General features: G+C 38.7%; 1 protein-coding gene across 15 annotated transcripts in view; it reads right to left on the bottom strand.

The window, feature by feature from the left end:
• Positions 1 to 17,799, bottom strand: part of DICER1 (dicer 1, ribonuclease III) — a 108,915-nt gene that overhangs the window by 68,049 nt on the left and 23,067 nt on the right. For 7 of the 15 annotated variants that reach the window (XM_075926644.2, XM_014578870.3, XM_089778365.1 and 4 more), the window contains 6 exons: positions 13,243 to 13,308; positions 11,977 to 12,075; positions 10,021 to 10,098; positions 2,458 to 2,654; positions 1,081 to 1,243; positions 377 to 507 (listed from right to left, as the gene is read on the bottom strand). In XM_075926644.2, coding sequence (XP_075782759.2) covers positions 377 to 507; positions 1,081 to 1,243; positions 2,458 to 2,601 — 438 coding nt within the window. In that variant the 5' untranslated portion in view covers positions 2,602 to 2,654; positions 10,021 to 10,098; positions 11,977 to 12,075; positions 13,243 to 13,308. Of the gene's footprint in view, positions 1 to 376; positions 508 to 1,080; positions 1,244 to 2,457; positions 2,655 to 6,419; positions 6,481 to 10,020; positions 10,099 to 11,976; positions 12,076 to 13,242; positions 13,309 to 17,799 lie in introns of all 15 variants that reach the window. The other 8 variants (XM_006133693.4, XM_075926650.2, XM_075926647.2 and 5 more) reach the window with 6 other exon arrangements.

Here is a 17,799-nt window from a genome sequence, read left to right as displayed (position 1 = left end):
CAAAGAAGGGGCAGGAAAGAAGTGGAGGTTTGTGGTAGATCTTAAATTGCACTTAAACTGAAAAAATGATCTGTGCTTAAAAAGTTTGGAGACCGCTGTCCTAAAGCATATCGTGGAAGTTCAAAATTTCTTCTGCATCAACAGAGACATGGATGATAGGGTGATTGAAAAAGGGAGTACTGAAAGCCCAGCTTCACAAAAGGTACACAATGGTACTCTCAAGATTATTGCATCTCTATGTTTGGATCTAAATACCCCAAGTATGTTGAATTTTTCAACCAACACAAAAAGGGCATTTAGTTTTGGTAAAAAATAAGTTTCTTCCTCAGCTTGACTGCACTATAAACTTTTCACTTGTTTGTATTATATATCTTACCTCATGTTTAGCAAATTCTAGATTCCACTTTTCCTTTGTCCATGATTCAATTATTTCTAAACTTGAATACTCCCCCACCTTCAGATCTGAATGTGTTCTGACAGCTGATACTTGCTGAGCAACTTGATTTGCTTTAAAAAACAAGTTTTCAATTTTCAATTAAAAATGGTAAAAAAATTTAAATACCTTAGTCTTAAGTGTACATGCCACTGTAACTATGAGTTTCATAACACCTTTAAAATATTATAAAAGTAAATAAACAAATTAACTAAACTAGATATAAACAATTATAAGACAAAGATTGAATGCCATACAGAGAAGTATAATAGCTTACAATATTCCATTCATTGTTTGCCACTAATCCCCCACCAAGAGAAATCAGAAGTTAAACAGCATTTCAAAGTAAACTGGCCCTCACTTTTTATTCAGGTCTTGGGAATTAGCAAAACAACATAAAAAAATTGAGTTTCTAGTGGGAAAAAACTCAACTTTTCAACCAATACAAGAAGGATATGTAATAAGGGACACGAAAAAGCCTTTACACCTTTTATGAAAAGTATGCCAGACTCAATAAATGTAATTCTATCCATCAATTTTGTGCAGCATGTCAGAATCAAAGCTTGCCAATTTTATCTAACTTTTATTAAGAATTATTCCTTTAAATAAACGAATACACACGCACCCCCAACCCATTTTTTCCTTACCTGAATTGACCAAGAAAACAGTTCTCTTTCCATTTTTGTTGAAGTCTCTCCTGATCTGATAAGACAGCTCTTTAGTGAGTAGTACTGCAATAAATGTCTTCCCTGAGCCAGTGTTTAAACAGACTATTGTATTATGATCCAAAGCTGCTTCAAGCAGTTCAACCTAGATTTGCAAATGATAAAAGTCACTAGTTGAATGGATGGAGTAAGTAAAAATAATGAACAAAAGCAAAAACTGTCCACAGAAGTTGTACCTCCATGAACTGAGGATGAGCCAAAAGGTACTTTTAAAGCTAACTTAAGTTCCCAGAACTGTCAATAACTTTACAGAACAAGAAATGTATTGACCATAAAGCACATTGTCAGGTTTCACTCAAAACATGAAAACAAGCGATCAGCTCTAGCTTTTAAAACGCAATGTGGCTTATATAGCACCTCACTTTGCCAATCCTGTAAATACCTGTTTAAATACATCTCTATTACATGTAGTGATATCCCTAGTTAGGGCTCCTTGCTTTAATTCCTGCAGATGACTTCCAGATCTACAAATATGAGCCCCCCCAATCCCCACTTCAATTGAGCAAAAAGACCAGATCCATAAGATCAAAGGTAGCAGCAGTCTCAAATCTCTACATGGGATAGCCACTGACTGAGCTCTTCGCCCACAGCCCTATTGGCTGCAGCCTCTCCAGGCCCGTACACAGAGGGATGCAAACATGCGAATGAACTCCCCCCACATGGCCCTCCAAGTAAGTGTGAGGCTAGGGTGGCACATTACCCCAGCCCCCCTCCCTCGTGCTCTGGCTGGGGGAGGGTGGAAGCTGTGAGCAGCACTGCCCCAGGAGTTATGCAGCCTCTCCCCTCCCCAATGTTTGGGGAGAGTGGGGGCAGCCATGAGAGCTCAACCTCTCCCCTACTCGGTGTACCAGGAGGGGCGGAAGCCACAAGCCAACACATGGCCTCCTCCTCTCTAATGCTCCAAGGTGGCAGGAGCCATGCCCCCTCCCCAGCCGCTTCACACAAACCCTTGGCCGAGATCCCACGCCCCAGCCACCTCATGCATCCCCTAGGTTGGGGTGAGAGCTGGGGCTGGTGTACCATGGCCCGGCCCTGCCCAGTAGCGGAGAGCCGGGGCCAGGGCAAGCTCAGCTCCTCCCTAGCAGTGGAGGAGGAAAGGGCAAGAAAGAGCCAGGGGAAGAGAGCTGGGGCCGGGCCCTCCCTGGCAGCCAGTGGGGGTGGGAGGAGAAGAATCCAGGCCAGAGTGGCCTTGGCCCCTCTGGCTGAGAGGAGGGTTGGTGAGTGTAGCGAGCAGGAGATGCAGCCCCTAGTTAACCTTGTATAAACTGACAGAATGAAAAATAATATTGTCATTCATACCTGATATTTTCTTGGTGTGTAAATGTTATCATGAATTGCTTCTTGCTGCCATGGAAGTCCAAAAAAAGGACCCATTGGTGAGGAAGCAGGGGTCATAAGCTGAAGTCCTGCCATGCTGAGGGATTGCAAAGCAGGGATTTTCATTCATTCATTCATCCAGTGTTTCTTTCATTGCATTTTTTTTCCAGCACAGCTTACTATGAAAAAAAATAAGGCATTAAAATCATGCATTATTAAAAGCATCAAGCAAAAGACAGGCTTTCAGTATGAGTTGATCTGGGAACACCTTTATTGGAATTTTATTTCTTGCAAGTTCTAGCCTCTTTTTTTTACCCATTATTGACAGAACAAATAGCAACAATAAGTAAGAGATAAACTAAGACATCTAATATCAATTTCATATTTATACTGAGGACAGCATATTATTAACCAGTGTCATAGAAACTCAGAGAAACCACATTTTTAAGGGGAAACCCAGAATAACATTAAATTCATACTCTTGAATTGGCCTTTATTCTGTTAATAATCTTTACAAGGTCCAGAAATACATTCAGTTTCAAGATATGAGAAGTAACACATTTGTGCTACTTCCATTTTAAGGGAAACAGAGTAAGCTGATAAAATTCTAGAAAGTTCATCCAATAAAAATAATACCTTACCCACCTCATCTCTCTAAAATTCTGAAAACAACAAACAGTTATAAGCGTGTATTTCCTTATCAGAATTTTTCCAGCAAAAGAATGTGATACAGGTTTCCCGCCAAGTATTTCCCAGAGTATTGGTCAGATTAAGGAAACTAGAAACTCACTGGGTACCATGGTACAACATATTTTACAGCAAGAAATATATTAATTTTGAAGCCAGACACTTATACAAGTCAAATCAGTATTTTTATTTTGTAATGGTGTAATAGATACATTAATTTTAATGATGTTCTGAGATGTGAAAAACATATAGAAGTAACAATTTCAGAATTAAGTGTGTATCAAGGACCTAAAAATGTGTAGCAAAGGATTCAAAAACACAGCAGTCTTGTTTCACCACCTTTTAGAAAAAAGTATGTGATTCCATAGTTCAAAAGGATTATTCACTTGTGTGCCACATAGTGCTTTGTGGATATATGCAGGAATAGCCTCATTTAGCAGACAGCATGGACAAGCATGAAGCTTTGGCCTAATTATTCTGATAGGTAGTCTGGTTTACTTGATCAGATTTGCTTCATCATAGAAGTTCTATTCTCAGCAGTGTTTTAGGATCTTCAACTTACCTCAAGGAATAGGATACCCAAGACTTTCATACCAATATTTATATTTAGCAGTCACACATAATTATTAATGCCATCTACTGGAAACGGAAAGACTCAGACTCATGCTATTTGGGCTTCCAGCCCAATGCACTTTTCCCTAGATCAAAACATATTATGAAAGAGAAGAGACACACACTTCATTTGCCAAGGAATAGTATGACAGCATTGCTGAAATTTGGCAGACTGGATCTAATATTTTAGTTTCAACTAAGTAGGCATAGTTAAAAGTTTGGAAGAACACAGCTACAGAATTCCAAAAAGGAATGTGTATTTCACACAGAGTGGAAAAGTCTATCATTTATGGCATAAAGTACATGCCCATAAATAGTTTTGCCTGTGTTTGTAAAAGACTGTGAACATCACATTTGTTCTAAAAACATAGTTGTTTTTGCCTATCATGAGAAAAAGTTGCCTTCAAATGCTGCTATTTCTAGGGTTAAAGTACAGCAGCCTTTCTCTGCCAGAGCTGTAGTCTTTTTTGGTGGGGGCAAGGAAGAATTATGTATCCTGTCACAGGACCCCTCCTCCCATCCTTTATAAAAATTGTCTATTGAATATGAATATGCAAAACTCAAAGAGGTTTAGGAAAAATGTATAATGTAAGTTACAATCTGCTAAAATGTGTATATTCTATTTCTGTGCATGTATCATTCTCGTATTTGAAGTTAGAAATATTAAGTGTGAATCTGTTTATAATTCTAAATATGCTAATGAGGTACATTAGTGATACTCCAGAAACATAATAGCTCGGTATTCAAACCAATGATCTGTATTAATGGCTTTGTTTTTCCTTGCATGTTCAAAAGCTTCAGAGGGGTAGCCGAGTTAGACTGTAACTAGAAAAACTTAAAAAACAACTAATAGTCTAGCAGCACCTTAAAGACAAACAAAACATGTAGTTGGTATTATGAGCTTTCATGGACACAACCCACTTCTTCAGATGAAACCCACTTCTTTCATTTGAAGAAGTGGGTTGTACCCACGAAAGCTCATGATATACCATCCACGTGTTTTGTTAGTCTTTAAGGTTGCTGCTAGACTATTCGTTTTTTTGTTTTTCCTGTCAACCCAAACTGTGGTTGGTTCTACCAAGACATATGACAAGGCCACCTGACGCTGGAACCTATTTTGGATCTTATACTTTTCCACCTGAGGTGAGAAAAATCTGAACTGAACACAAAGAATTCCCACCTTGGCAAATGGGATATAAAGGTGGGAAACCAAACAACATGAAAGCCTGCCACATACTAGGAGACCCTCACTTGCTACCAAAGATGCCTGCTGGAAATATCTAAGAACAGAAGGAAAGATCAGGACCAAGCTAAGAGCCTGCCTAGATTGAGAAAAAAGATTAGAACTATTGTAAGAATTTGCATGCAACAAGTTTCTAAGTGTATTAGGCTTAACTGGCATGTTTTATTTATTTTGATTTCGTAGCTTACTTTGATCTGTCTGTTTTCACTTGCAATCACTTAAATCCTACTTTTTATACTTAATAAAACACTATGTATATTATCAAACTTTGCGGAGGAGCTACAGCTGTGCATCTCTCTCTTTCATTGATAAAGAGCTAACCTTATGGAATAAAACAGATTTATCTGGGGTTTTGGTCCCTTTTGCAGGTTGTATTCCTGGGTGCTGTCAAGACCCAATAAGTAAGGTCTCCCAGAGCTGTGCCTTTGTTGAGGAGACCAGAGCTTCTGGCCTAGCAGGGGAGGGGGCACCCTAGAGGACAGGCAGGAGGTCTCAGTGGCATGATCAGTATACCATGTGACAGCTCCCAGGGGACCACTTTGATGCAACCCATCACATAGGCAAATTAAAATCAGGAGAAATGTAAGATGATAGAATGCAACTACCATAGTTAAATTTTTTCGTCATAATACTGAAGCAACCACTACCCTAAGGTGAAACAAACAGCATCATGATATCTCTAATGAGAACATATGAGTAATGCCATGCAATGACAGACACTCTTACATCAAGAAAATAGCATCTGAAATAACAATGTCATGGGACTCTGGGTTAAAAAGCCCTCCTTCTGAAGCATCATCTCAACCTTCAACAGCAGCAGGGTTTTTCATATATATATATATCTAATCTAAAAGCTAAGGAAAAATGCCTCTGGCCTTTACCTGGAGGTGATATACACACATACAGGGCTCGCCAGCCGTGAGGTTCTGCACTCTGCACATGCGCAGATCGCTCTGCGCTGGCTCTTCCAGGTTGTAATCTACTCGCCACGGGCAAGTAGATTACATTATTTGTCGAGCCCTGTATATAAATATGGAATCTCTCTCACCTCCGACTAAAGGCCAGAGGCATTTTTGCTTAGCTTTCAAATTAGACTGTGATCTTGCCAAAGATGGGCATGGATGTAAGATGAGAAAAATAACTGTTGCTACTTTCCATAACTTTTGTTCTTCAAGAGGTGTTGCCCACATTCCAAATTAGGTGTGTGAACAATAGCCAGAAATTTTTCCCTGAGTGGGGCTCTAAACTCAGATTGAGATCAATTCAGCAAACTTGCCCAGAGTTGCCCAAGTGTTATACGCATAGCGACTCAGAAGGACCTGCTGGTTCGCTATGCAGAGTTGAAGACTCCCGGATGCATAGGCCTTTCTGTCCAAGAGGTCCATTTTCTTGGCATCCCTACCTTTAGGAGTAGTGCCCGGCTGGCCTTTCCCTCTGGTTCTCTGCCTGGACCATCAGAGACCCTGGAGGCAGGTGGGAGAAAAAGGTACTCATTCTCCTCCTGTGACACAAAGTACCTCTGCTTGATTTTCTTGTCCATAGGCAGGATAGAGGCCAGGGTTTGCCAGAGGGTCTTTGTGATTTTGGTCACGGTCTTGTTGATCAGCAAGGCCACTCTGGTAAGGGTATTGGGCCATAAGATATCAACCATGGGACCCAAATCCTCTGACACCCTCTCCTCCTGGCCCCCAAACTCTGTGCAAGGTGACAAAAGGAGTTCCTGGTGGGACCTCAAGTCCATGGAAGGCATGGAGGGGAGAGACTCACCGAGTGCTTCAACCAGTGAGGAGGATGAGGAACCTTTCGTGCCTATCCCCTGGAAGGCCGCAGATGATGCCACAATGGAGGGATGAGCAGCAGGGGGCCCCTCTCTCTGAGGGGGATCTCAAGGATGCCTGACCCAGAGGAAGGGATTGCCCTGACGTTTGGGATCGAATCAAACGTGGAAACTTTGGACCTTAATGTCTGTTCTCTGCTCCCCATCTGTACAATGGGGATACCACCCCCCCCTAAATTCAGATAAATTTGTTTGTGGAGCCTATAGATACTAGAGATGTAAAAACCGCCTACAGTTAACTAGTTAAAAGATTTGTTTAACAGGTTAACCACTAGCCCGTGGGTCATGGGGGCTGCTATGGTTCCGGCCCTGCCATGGGTGGAGGGTGTCAAGCTGGCGCAACCCACCACAGGCAGTTAACTGGTTACCTTTTAAGCAGGCCAATAAAATTACCGGGTTAACTTCTTGCATCCCTAGTGGATACTATAGAGATGAGTGACACAGAAAACCCCAAGAAAATTAATAATGCTGTGTTCAGAACAGGATTTGAATAGTATGCAGCAAACAAGGCAAGGGGGTCACAAAAAATGAGAAAACAAAACATTGAGTAGTAGCTCAGTAAGTAAGCACCATTTCTCTTGTGAGCAAAATGAGAGCAGGAGTCCATGGAAAAACTAGTATGCACAACAGAGCTGAATTAAGGTGCACATACAATTCAATATATGGCATTTCCTTACTTGTCAGTGCTTGACTTTATAACTATTTTTAACATAGTTTTGGTGTGCATAATGTATTGTATACATGGATCAGAGAAATATTTTAGGATTTTTCTGTTTTCATCAGCAGATGATGTTTTCATATCCAATAGTTTTTAAGTACTCTGTTCTTTCAGCAGTCACTAACCTTGAACCACTGTGTCATCTGACAATCTTAGTGATGTTAAAGTTAGTTCCTGATTCTATTTCTCTTCTAAATAACACTCTTAGATGTTGAGGAAAAGTGTTTCCGGGAATGAATCCGTCAGGATAGGCAGCAAATTTAAAAGCAAGTAATTCATCAAATGTACAAAAACTGCATTAGAACTTCTCTGCTTAACTGCCATCTTTAGCTATAGTACTCAAACACCATCTTATTTTTAGAAAAATAAGTTATCTATATCAGCCCAATACATCATTTCAAATAAAACCCAGAAAGATAAAAAATGATATCGTGTTCTGTCTGGTAGGTATCAATGAAGAAAATGTAATGGAACTTGAGCATCAACAGATGAAAGTAAACATTAAATCATGAAATGCAAAATATTCACTTGGAAGCATTCCAGGCCAACTACTGCAAAATCTGGAGAGTCTATACCTATTTTTGTACATCTGATGACTTATTTGCTTTTAAATTTGCTGCTTTCCTGACGGATAAAGTCTTTGAGGCAGAAGCTGTCCTTTCTTTGACAAACTTGAGGCCTACACATAATATACCCTTTACAATACTAATATTTAACAAAACAGTAGCATATACATTTGTGGCTAATCTTAAAAACTGCATTAAAATGTATTTACTTCCATTTGCTTTATCAAAATATATTTGGTAACTATAATAACTGAAAGTTAAAAGAATATTGTAATTATTTATACTAACAAAGATTTATGCCTACTTTGGGAGCACACTTTGTTTTTAACTTGAGAAGTAGAAGTCTTGCATGAAAGACTCTCTCTAACATTGGGAAAAACCTCAACAGTAACCAGATGGAGTGGGAAAAGTTTCACTTTAATTGAAATAAGACTCTTTCTTTCTACAGCTTCAGAGAGGTAGTCGAGTTAGACTGTACCAGGAAAAACTTAACAAATAGTCTAGTAGCACCTTAAAGACTAACAAAACACGTAGATGGTCTCATGACCTTTCATGGGCACAAACCACTTCTTCAGTTGACTAGATTATTAGAAGTCTGGATCCAAGAATAAATAAGGGAAGGAGGAGGAGGGGGAAAGAAGAGAGAAAAAAGGAAGTGAGAAGAAAAAAAAAAGACAAAAGAGTAGATGTTTCAAGTGGTTACAAGAGGCTGATAAAAACAATTAGCACCTCCATTGTTTGGTTGGTTGGTTAAGTCATTAGGATGTGGAAGGTAGTGTTCAAGCCAGCCCATTTCCCTGTTCATACCATTTGCATAAGAATTAAACTTGTAAATGAAGTTAAGTTCCAATCCTTCATTGTGTATTCAAGCTTGTGGAACTGGCCTAAAATAACAGATGACTTGTAGATTCATTAATAAGTGTCCAGGCAGATTAAAGTTTTTCCTTCTCTCCTCCTTCTTTCTCTTTTTTGTTTCTCTTCCCCACTCCCCTTCCCTTATTTATTCTTGGATCCACACTTCTAATACTCCGGTCATCTGAAGAAATGGGTTGCACCCATGAAAGCTCATGATACCACCTACATGTTTTGTTAGTCTTTAAGGTGCTACTAGAAAAGCCTCAAAGAAGTACAGGATCTTTCGAAAAAGACTTTTCTTTTCGAAAGAACCACGTCTAGACCGCAGTTTCACTTTCAAAATAGCGTTTTGCCGTGATGCGATTATGCAAATGAAACATGAGAAATTCAAATCCCAGCTTAATTTGCAATTTCGGTATGTCTAATTTACATCCCTCTTTCAAAAGAGGGATGTAGTTTAGACGTACCCTTAGAAAGTAGTCAAAACAAGCAGATCTTGGGATATGGACTGGATCACCTAATGGGTCCTTCCCATTTGTATAACCTCTGTAATGTGATTGTATGACACTCCTTTTCTGTGTTGGCATCCCCTTGAAGCATTCTAGAAAGACAGTCTTTGTTTTTGTTTTGTCTTCCAATCTTTTCTTAGAAAAGCTTGGGATCTCAAGTTTCCTTTCTTTAAACTCAAGAAAAGTAGTAAGACACTATACTGTAGCTAAAATATTCAAAATAATTCTAGAAACAAGTTTCCCCATGGCATCATTCACAGGAAATATGGTATAATTATTTACCCTCATTTTTAAGTCACTTCTTGAAGCAAAAAACCTTAGATTTTTAAGTTAATGTATAACAAAATGTGAAGCAAAAAGATAGCATCCTTATAAACACCCTATACAACTTTTAAGCAGAATATTGCTTTCTCAAAAAGCATACTGAGAGAATAAAAGGCTGGGTTTTGTTGCTCAGCGATACCTCTCAAATAATTTTAATGAAGTCAGGATTATGTTGAGGCTCATATTTGACTGACCTGCCTCTGAAGAGCTTCTTCTATAACCCATGTAGTATTGTTAACAGCTGGTGTTCTTGAGGGATACTTCCTGACCTGCTGAAATGGTGAACAATGTAGAACTTAATCTCAGCAAATTAAGGACTTTTGAAGTCCCTCATCCTGGATTAAAATGTTGGTATCTCTAATGAGAAAGGAGACCAAGAACTGACACTAAGGTCAGGTCTATACTAGAAAATGTTTGTTGCGATAGTTGTACCAGGAAATCCTCTAAGGTAGATTGCAGCTTACACCAGCAAAAGAGTGATTGTGGTGACATAGTTTATACCAATTCTCAGAGTGAAATAAACTATCCAAGCGAAGGGGCTTTTATGCTGGCACAAAGGCATATACTTAGTATACTTTTGCCAATACACAGTTTAAAAATAATAACCACACTCCTAATTGACATAGATATGCCAGCAAACTGTTCTAATGCAGACCAGGCCTTTAAAAATATCAAAACAGTGTCCTTAAGAGTCAGAAAGAAAGGTTCCCATTTTAGCAGAACAAAGACACACAGAGCAAGATACCGGTCCACGACATAGCCTTTTTGCACCACTCTGCAAACTGGTAAAGGAGGGGCACTCTAAAGCTGCCCTAAAAAAGACTACTGAGAATTCCTCAGGAAGGTTCAGAGTTAGCACTACACAAATAACCCTTCTGTAGCCTCCTCAGCGCAGAGGAGATACTGGGGATATCAGGGTAGAGTAGGAGGCAGCATAGCCAAAAGCACCCAGCTTCAGAGGTTCAGTGATTGCTCACTGGGGCTATTTCAAGCTTACATAGGCAGCTAAAATTAAGAGTCAAGTGCAAATCCTTACTTTTTTTGCCTTATTATTATTACGTTAAAGCAGCCCTGGCTCCCAGAAGTCAGAGGGATTGGGGACCGCACACATTCACCCCATCAGCTAATTGAGTACAGTTCCATGTTACCTAAAGATGTAGCACAGATAGAAGCATACTACTGCAACTTAAAAAAATGAACAAAAACATCTGCATTACTCTACATTGTGAAATCTCCTAGGCCACAACTTCACAATACAGAAAATAGATGCTGCTACGGTCGATCTTCCAGGGTACAAGACCCACTAAATCAAACTCAGAGGATGTCCCTGTCGACCTCCTGGTGCATGGACAGCGGAAAAATGTGATTTAAGATACATCGACTCCAGCTATATAATTAACATATCTGGAGTTGTGAATCTTAATTGGATCTTCTGCTGTGGAACAGACCAGGTTCTAGAGCACTAAAAAGATCTTTCTCCCCATATGAAGATTTAGTTGAACAATGTTCACTTTCCTGAATTTATATATGCAGCTAAAATTAAAAGTCAAGGGCAAATCCTTACTTTTTTGCCTTATTATTAAAACAAAGCACTTTTAAATCAAATCTGACTTATTTTGTGCTGCTTATTTCCTGCATTTCTTTCCACGCTGATAGGCACGCTGGCTAGAGTCCACTTCTCCGTCCTTTTTTAAAAGGATATATTTGTTTAGTCTAAATCATTTGCATAATAATGTTTTAGTTGACATAACACTACAAACGTTTACATTTTTTTAAAAAAACCACTGAAATTTAAAGTAAGTTAAACATTTCTAATCATATTGCATTTCACAAAATTTTTGAAGGTTCGTAGTTTATGACTAATCTAATAGTAAGAATTTATAATTGTTTTGGCTAGCTCTGGCTCTTGCATAGTCAGAACATATGGAGAAAATACTATTTTGTAAAAATTGTGTGTATATATAAAATTAAACTACAGATTATTCAAATAATAATTTTATATTAGCCCGGATTGTGACCCTAAAAAACCTTTGCAATATAGTTCTAAAGGTTTAGCCCTTTAAAGAAATTCAAAACATGTCAATGCTTCATTTGATACACAAATATTTGTGTGTAACCTGTTTCTCTAATATTATAAAGCACAGACTTACCGTTTTAATTTCTGAGACCTCTGTGTTTGTGTTCTTTGAACTGCATTTTGACATCATGTTATCAGTTTATACATTAATTGCAACATTTGCAAGCTTCTGCTATCAAATGAAATAAAAATGAACGTCAGTATGAAATTAAAAAAAGAATAGCTCAAAAACTCTGTAAATAATGTAAAATACAAATAACTTGTAAAAGAATGGATAATAATATTTTGGTTAAAAGTAGTAACATACAGGCCCCTTTTGTAATTTCTCAAAACCATCCAGAGATGTACATCATTACACAGCACAAGGTAAGATTTTGTATTAAAGATCTATCCTGAAAGTGACAAAATATTCCCCAAAATTTTAGTTTAATAATGAGAATCAAATGTAAACATTTCAGAATTTGTACTTTTTAAAATGAGTAAAAAATATTTCAATAAATGAAATTTCAAAAAAGGAAAAGACTTAGCAACAAATGAAAAGAAATTACAAGATTTGTTTTATCTGGACATTTAAAAGTTACTATACAAATCTTATTTTAAAGGCAGCAACTGCTGGAAACCAACAGGCTACTAGTCAACAAGAACGACAATATTTCATGCGTACACTTGTAAAAAATTATTTTCATTTCACTTTTAAGTCAAACAAAAAGGCAAAAAAAGTTCTAATTATGTTTCATGCAAATTTTAATTCAAGCCTCAACAAACATTCGATTAATTAAAAAGCACTGAGTGTATTTTACTGCCTTCTGAAAATGTCAATACATTAATATTTGAATTATTTGCAAAATATCTTCTTGATCAGTTAATATCTGGTAAGATGGTGCATTGTCCAAAATCAAAGTTCAATTTTAAAAGTATACATATATGTAAATGCATAAGTGCAACTATCAGGATTTAACAAAGAATTTAGTTTAATACAAACATTGTAACTGCTGCTCCACAGACTTACATCTGAAAACACAGAAGTATGGATAGTCTCAAAGCAGCAATATATTATTTGGTGCGTCCATGACTACGTACATCCCCATAGAGAAAAGGGATTGAGTAACGTAAGTTACTTAATTTATTCATCCAATGGGTAAGCATTCCCAGATTGACTGAACCATACACCAAATGGAGGAAAAATAAAAAAAGCTCTAAAGTGAATTTTTGTAAACAAACTGTTACTGAAAAGTTAAATACAAAATAAACCCTGATAAGAACTTCTATCCTAATCAGTTCTCGTAAAGTTAACAAAAAAGGACAATCCTAAAGATTACTTCAGTGTGTTCATTTTTACCTCAAATGCTGCTACTGAGCTTTTCCAGAGTTTCCAAGACTGTAATTTTGTTTCACCCCAGGTAACCTAAAAGGTAATATAAAAAGAGAACACTTTAGCATGAACTCCCATAAAAATCAATCATGCCATGTGGTAGTCTGCTTTCTTGCATTTTAATATTTAGCTCTGTGGCAACAGCACATGGTCCTTCAAAATCTAATCAAACATCTTTTCTTGGCTGGTGATACAGACGGTGAAAGTCTGAAATTTAGTTTTTAAGTGCTCAGAAGACATTTGCATATTTTCTGTTTTGCTAAATAATTGCTAGCTGAGCCCAATTAGATTTACAGCTTTTTTCTTTTTTTTAAGTCACTGTGTTTCTTTAAACCTTCATTTTGGTAATAATAAGTGAAACTTAATATTTAGCTTTATGGTGAAATAACTGGAACATAATTACTGCTTTACTTACAAAGGATTTTCCATTACATTCAGGAAAATATAGAGCAGTGTGTAAACTTGGATGGCATATTTTGCACTCTTGTGTAAAAGAGAGAACTGCTTGAATTTCATATCCCAAGATAACTTATTAAGGCATGTATCCATCTCATATAGAGACACTTTTCTCCTTTCTTTTCTTCAAAAAATACAGATAACCACTATACTTTTATGCTACTTCTGGACTGGCATGATTTTCCGCAAATGCTTTTAACGGAAAGCCAGTCTAGATGCAGCCAGAGTGTATGATGGCATTACTGTGGGAAAAGAAGATTTTTATTTTTTTCCAGAATAACAGGACTCATTCATTCGCTTCTGATTAATAAAGGTAAAATGAACAACAAATATTCATTAAGAACAATCAAACATGAGAACATTGGTTCATAACCTTTGCAAGGTTAGTTTAGCACTATGATAGACTAACAGTTTTGACTTCTTAATGCAATATAAAAAAATCACTTCTAATTAAAACTAAAGGCTGAGGTTTCCACAAGGGACTTAATTTGGGGTGCCTAAACAGACTAATTTTAAAGGGTCTTGATTTTCAGAAAGTATTGAGCATTCTCATCTAAAAATCAGGCCCCTTTAAATAAGGTGGCTCATATTGAGCTCTCAAATATGTTTCAAAACTCTGAAAACCTTGAGCAGGATTTTTCAAGCATTTTGACTAATAGCTACGTAAACAGTAATCAAGCCAGGCATTTCTAATACTGCTGAAGACTTCACACAGAATTTCTAGGATTTAAACCCCCCCAAAAAAACTCCATTCTTTCCATCTAGCACCAAATAAAGAATTCAGAAGAAATAAAATAGCAGTTTGACAACTAAGGCTAATTGGCAGACCATAGTAACATCAAGTATCATATAAACTTTTCCATAAGGTAAGCAGTGTTTAAATGTAAATTATTCTTTAGAAAACAAAATGCAACAAAACCAAACCATGATGCTGTATTACAGTAACAAAAACAGTGTTATGACTAGATACAATTATTAGCATTAAAAACATATGTTTTCTACACAAAATATAGTAAAATAAAATACCATCCTATTTATAAAAGTAGGGTTAAAATTCTGTCAGCAGTTAAAACTGTCTGATATTAACTCCACGGTAAAGATTTCTAAATAATCAAGGGCCCAATCCTTCTGCCGCTGAAGTCAATTCCCTCCTAAACAAATAGTTTCAGGGCAAACATTTTAAAACAAAAAAATCTTTAGAAGACTTGAACAATTAGAACACATTGAAAACAAACAGGTTTAATAAATTTAACAATTTAGATGTATTAAATTTGCTTTCTATAATGTATATTAAATCCACTTTTATTGATTAAAAGGGAAATTGTGGCAGATCAGCAATGATTACTCTGGAGTAGCATTTGCCCTTGTCAAGGGGAAAACACAAAACCAGAATTTTTTAACAAACACACAAAAAACGTATTTAGGATAATAAGCTGCTACAAAAGGAACTGACTCTACAAATGGACTCTTGTCTGTCCATTTGTATTTTTTATTCCATGAACTGTATTATTCACTTGTAAATATATTAATTTAAAGATGGTATGCAAATCCTTTAGGCAAGTTAATGACCTTTGTGTGAAGAAACTTCATTAATGCTAACGATAAAATGTATCTACAGGCAGTCCCCGGGTTACGTACAAGATAGGGACTATAGGTTTGTTCTTAAGTTGAATTTGTATGTAAGTCGGAACTGGCTCCAGATTCAGCAGCTGCTGCTGAAACTGACCAGGGGCTGACTACAGGAAGCTGGAGGCAGAATTGCTCTGTCCCCAGCTTCCTGGAATCAGCCACTGATCAGTTTCAACAGCGGCTGAATCTCGAGCCTGGGACAGAACAGCTGGGCTGCCAGGTAGGTCCCTGCAGGACCAACCCGGCAGCACCCCAGCTGCTCTACCCCAGGGTCCACAACAAAAGCCTGGTCTGCTGGGGGGGCGCACTAGCTGCGCTCCCCCCCAGCAGACCAGGGACATGGGGAGCAAAGCCACAGTGGCGGCGAGGTGCCACGCCGCTGCGGCTTTGCTCCGGGTGTCCCTGGTCTGCTGGAGACGGTCCCGCTGCAGCTTTGCTCCCGGTGCCCCTGGTCTGCTGGGGACCGTCGCCAGCAGACCAGGGACACAGGGAGCAAAGCCGCAGCGGCGGCGGAGTCCCGCGCCTCTGAGGCTTTGCCAGAGCAAAGCCTCAGAGGCGCCGGGACCCCTCCACCTCCCCGGCTTTGCTCCAGGTGTTCCTGGTCTGCTGGAGACGCTGCGCTCTGGGCAGTCCTGCTGCCTGCGAGCTCTGGGGTGAGAAAGCCCCGTTTGTAAGTGCGGATCCAACATAAGTCGGATCCGCGTAACTCGGGGACTGCCTGTACTTCTCCAATTCACTGACAGAGTGTGGAATGAATACTATCTTGACACATCTACTAAATTCCCTGCTAAAGTTCCACTAAATGGTGTATGCCATCTATTCCATACTAGGACACTAAAATTTCTTTACATACCTAACTAATTTAAAGACTGACAAAATTAGGCAGGGGTTTTTACATAAGAATGTGTGTTAGAAGATTTCAGTACTTCTCCCAGATCCTGTAAATAACAGAAACTGGACAGATTCATAAATTATAACAAAGAATGATATTGAGCAAACACAGGAATCCACATTCCCTCTAAGATGTGCATCTGCATAGGAGGCCGCCAAAGGCAGCCGCCAAAGGCAGCACACTTAATTAGTAAAACTGCACAGATGAGCACACTGCACTCAGGGGTTTGGCTAGAGATAGGCCTCGAAGGTGATAAGTAGGAGCAGTGGGTGGTGGCTTGAGATGCCTCTCCCCCAGCCCTATTCCAGGGGCTGCTGCATTGGGGTGATACACTCTCCCCCAGCAAAGGTCTGCAGCAGGAAGAGAAAGTTGGAGAGAGTCCTCTCTCCCTGATGCAGCCTTGGGGCAGCCTGCACTGCAGACCCTCATTCCCAGCCCCACCCCAGAGCCTGCACCCTTAGCTGGAGTCCTCAATCCCCACACCTCAACTCTGTCCCAGCCCTGAGCCTCCTCCCAAACTCCAAACCCACCAGCCCTGCCATTGTCACACCTCCATATTTGTGCACATATCAAAATTCATGGATTGGGAAAAATTGGAGTTCTTGTCATTTTCTCAGCCCTTTTTCTTTCCTGCTCTTTATTTTAAAAACTACTTTGTCAGATGCATGATGACAAAGTGACTTTTACCCACAACATTTTATGCCTAAATAAATTTAAGTCTTTAAGGTGCTACAGGACTCCTCATTGTTTTTGCAGATACAGACTAACACGGCTATCCCTCTAACACTGTGGTCACCAACCAGTAGATCGCGATCTACCAGTAGATCTCAGGGGCTCTAAGAGTAGCTCTTGAGCCCTCTCTGAACTGGGCACCTGCGCAGTACATTTACATTAGATTTCCTCATGTAATATAGGTGGGGCTTTAAGGAAGGGGTGGAGCAGTAGATCTTTGCCTGTTCTGAGACTTAAAAAGTGATCTTGGGTGTAAAAAGGTTGGAGACCACTGCTCTAACACTTGTTTTTATTTTAGTCATAGTCACAATGCAAGATCCTCATTTAAGATGTTCAATTAAACTGCTTTCCAAAGCAATGCACATGTTCAGAAAACTGATAAGTACAGGTTTGTGTGTTGTGATCTATTGATTGTGGAGAATATCCTAACAATCACAGTACTATGAAATAAAGCAGATGATAGAAACTCAGAATACTAAAAGAGACCTTGACAGGTCACTGAATCCAGGCCTTTGCATTCATTACTAATATTCACGGACCCATCCTCAGAGAATATATGTAATTTTTAACCCAGTTATACACTTTGTTCCGCATAACATCACCTGGCAATATGTTCTGCAGGATGACTATGCAACGTTGTGTGAAAAAGTACTTCCCTATCTTTGTTGTAAACTTGCACACTGCCTATTAACTTCACTGGATGACCCCTAGTTCTTATGTTGCAAGAAAGAATAAACAATACTTCCATATTCACTTTCTGCACAAATTCAGCTTAGAAGAAAGGCAATTATACAGTACTGAACAGTCTGTTCTTG

This window comes from Pelodiscus sinensis, chromosome 5 (genome assembly GCF_052426305.1).
Source record: "Pelodiscus sinensis isolate ZL-2025 chromosome 5, ASM5242630v1, whole genome shotgun sequence".
Classification (NCBI taxonomy): Eukaryota; Metazoa; Chordata; order Testudines; family Trionychidae; genus Pelodiscus; species Pelodiscus sinensis.
The sequence above is the reverse complement of the archived record's forward strand: the minus strand, read 5'-3'. Positions and strand labels throughout refer to the sequence as shown.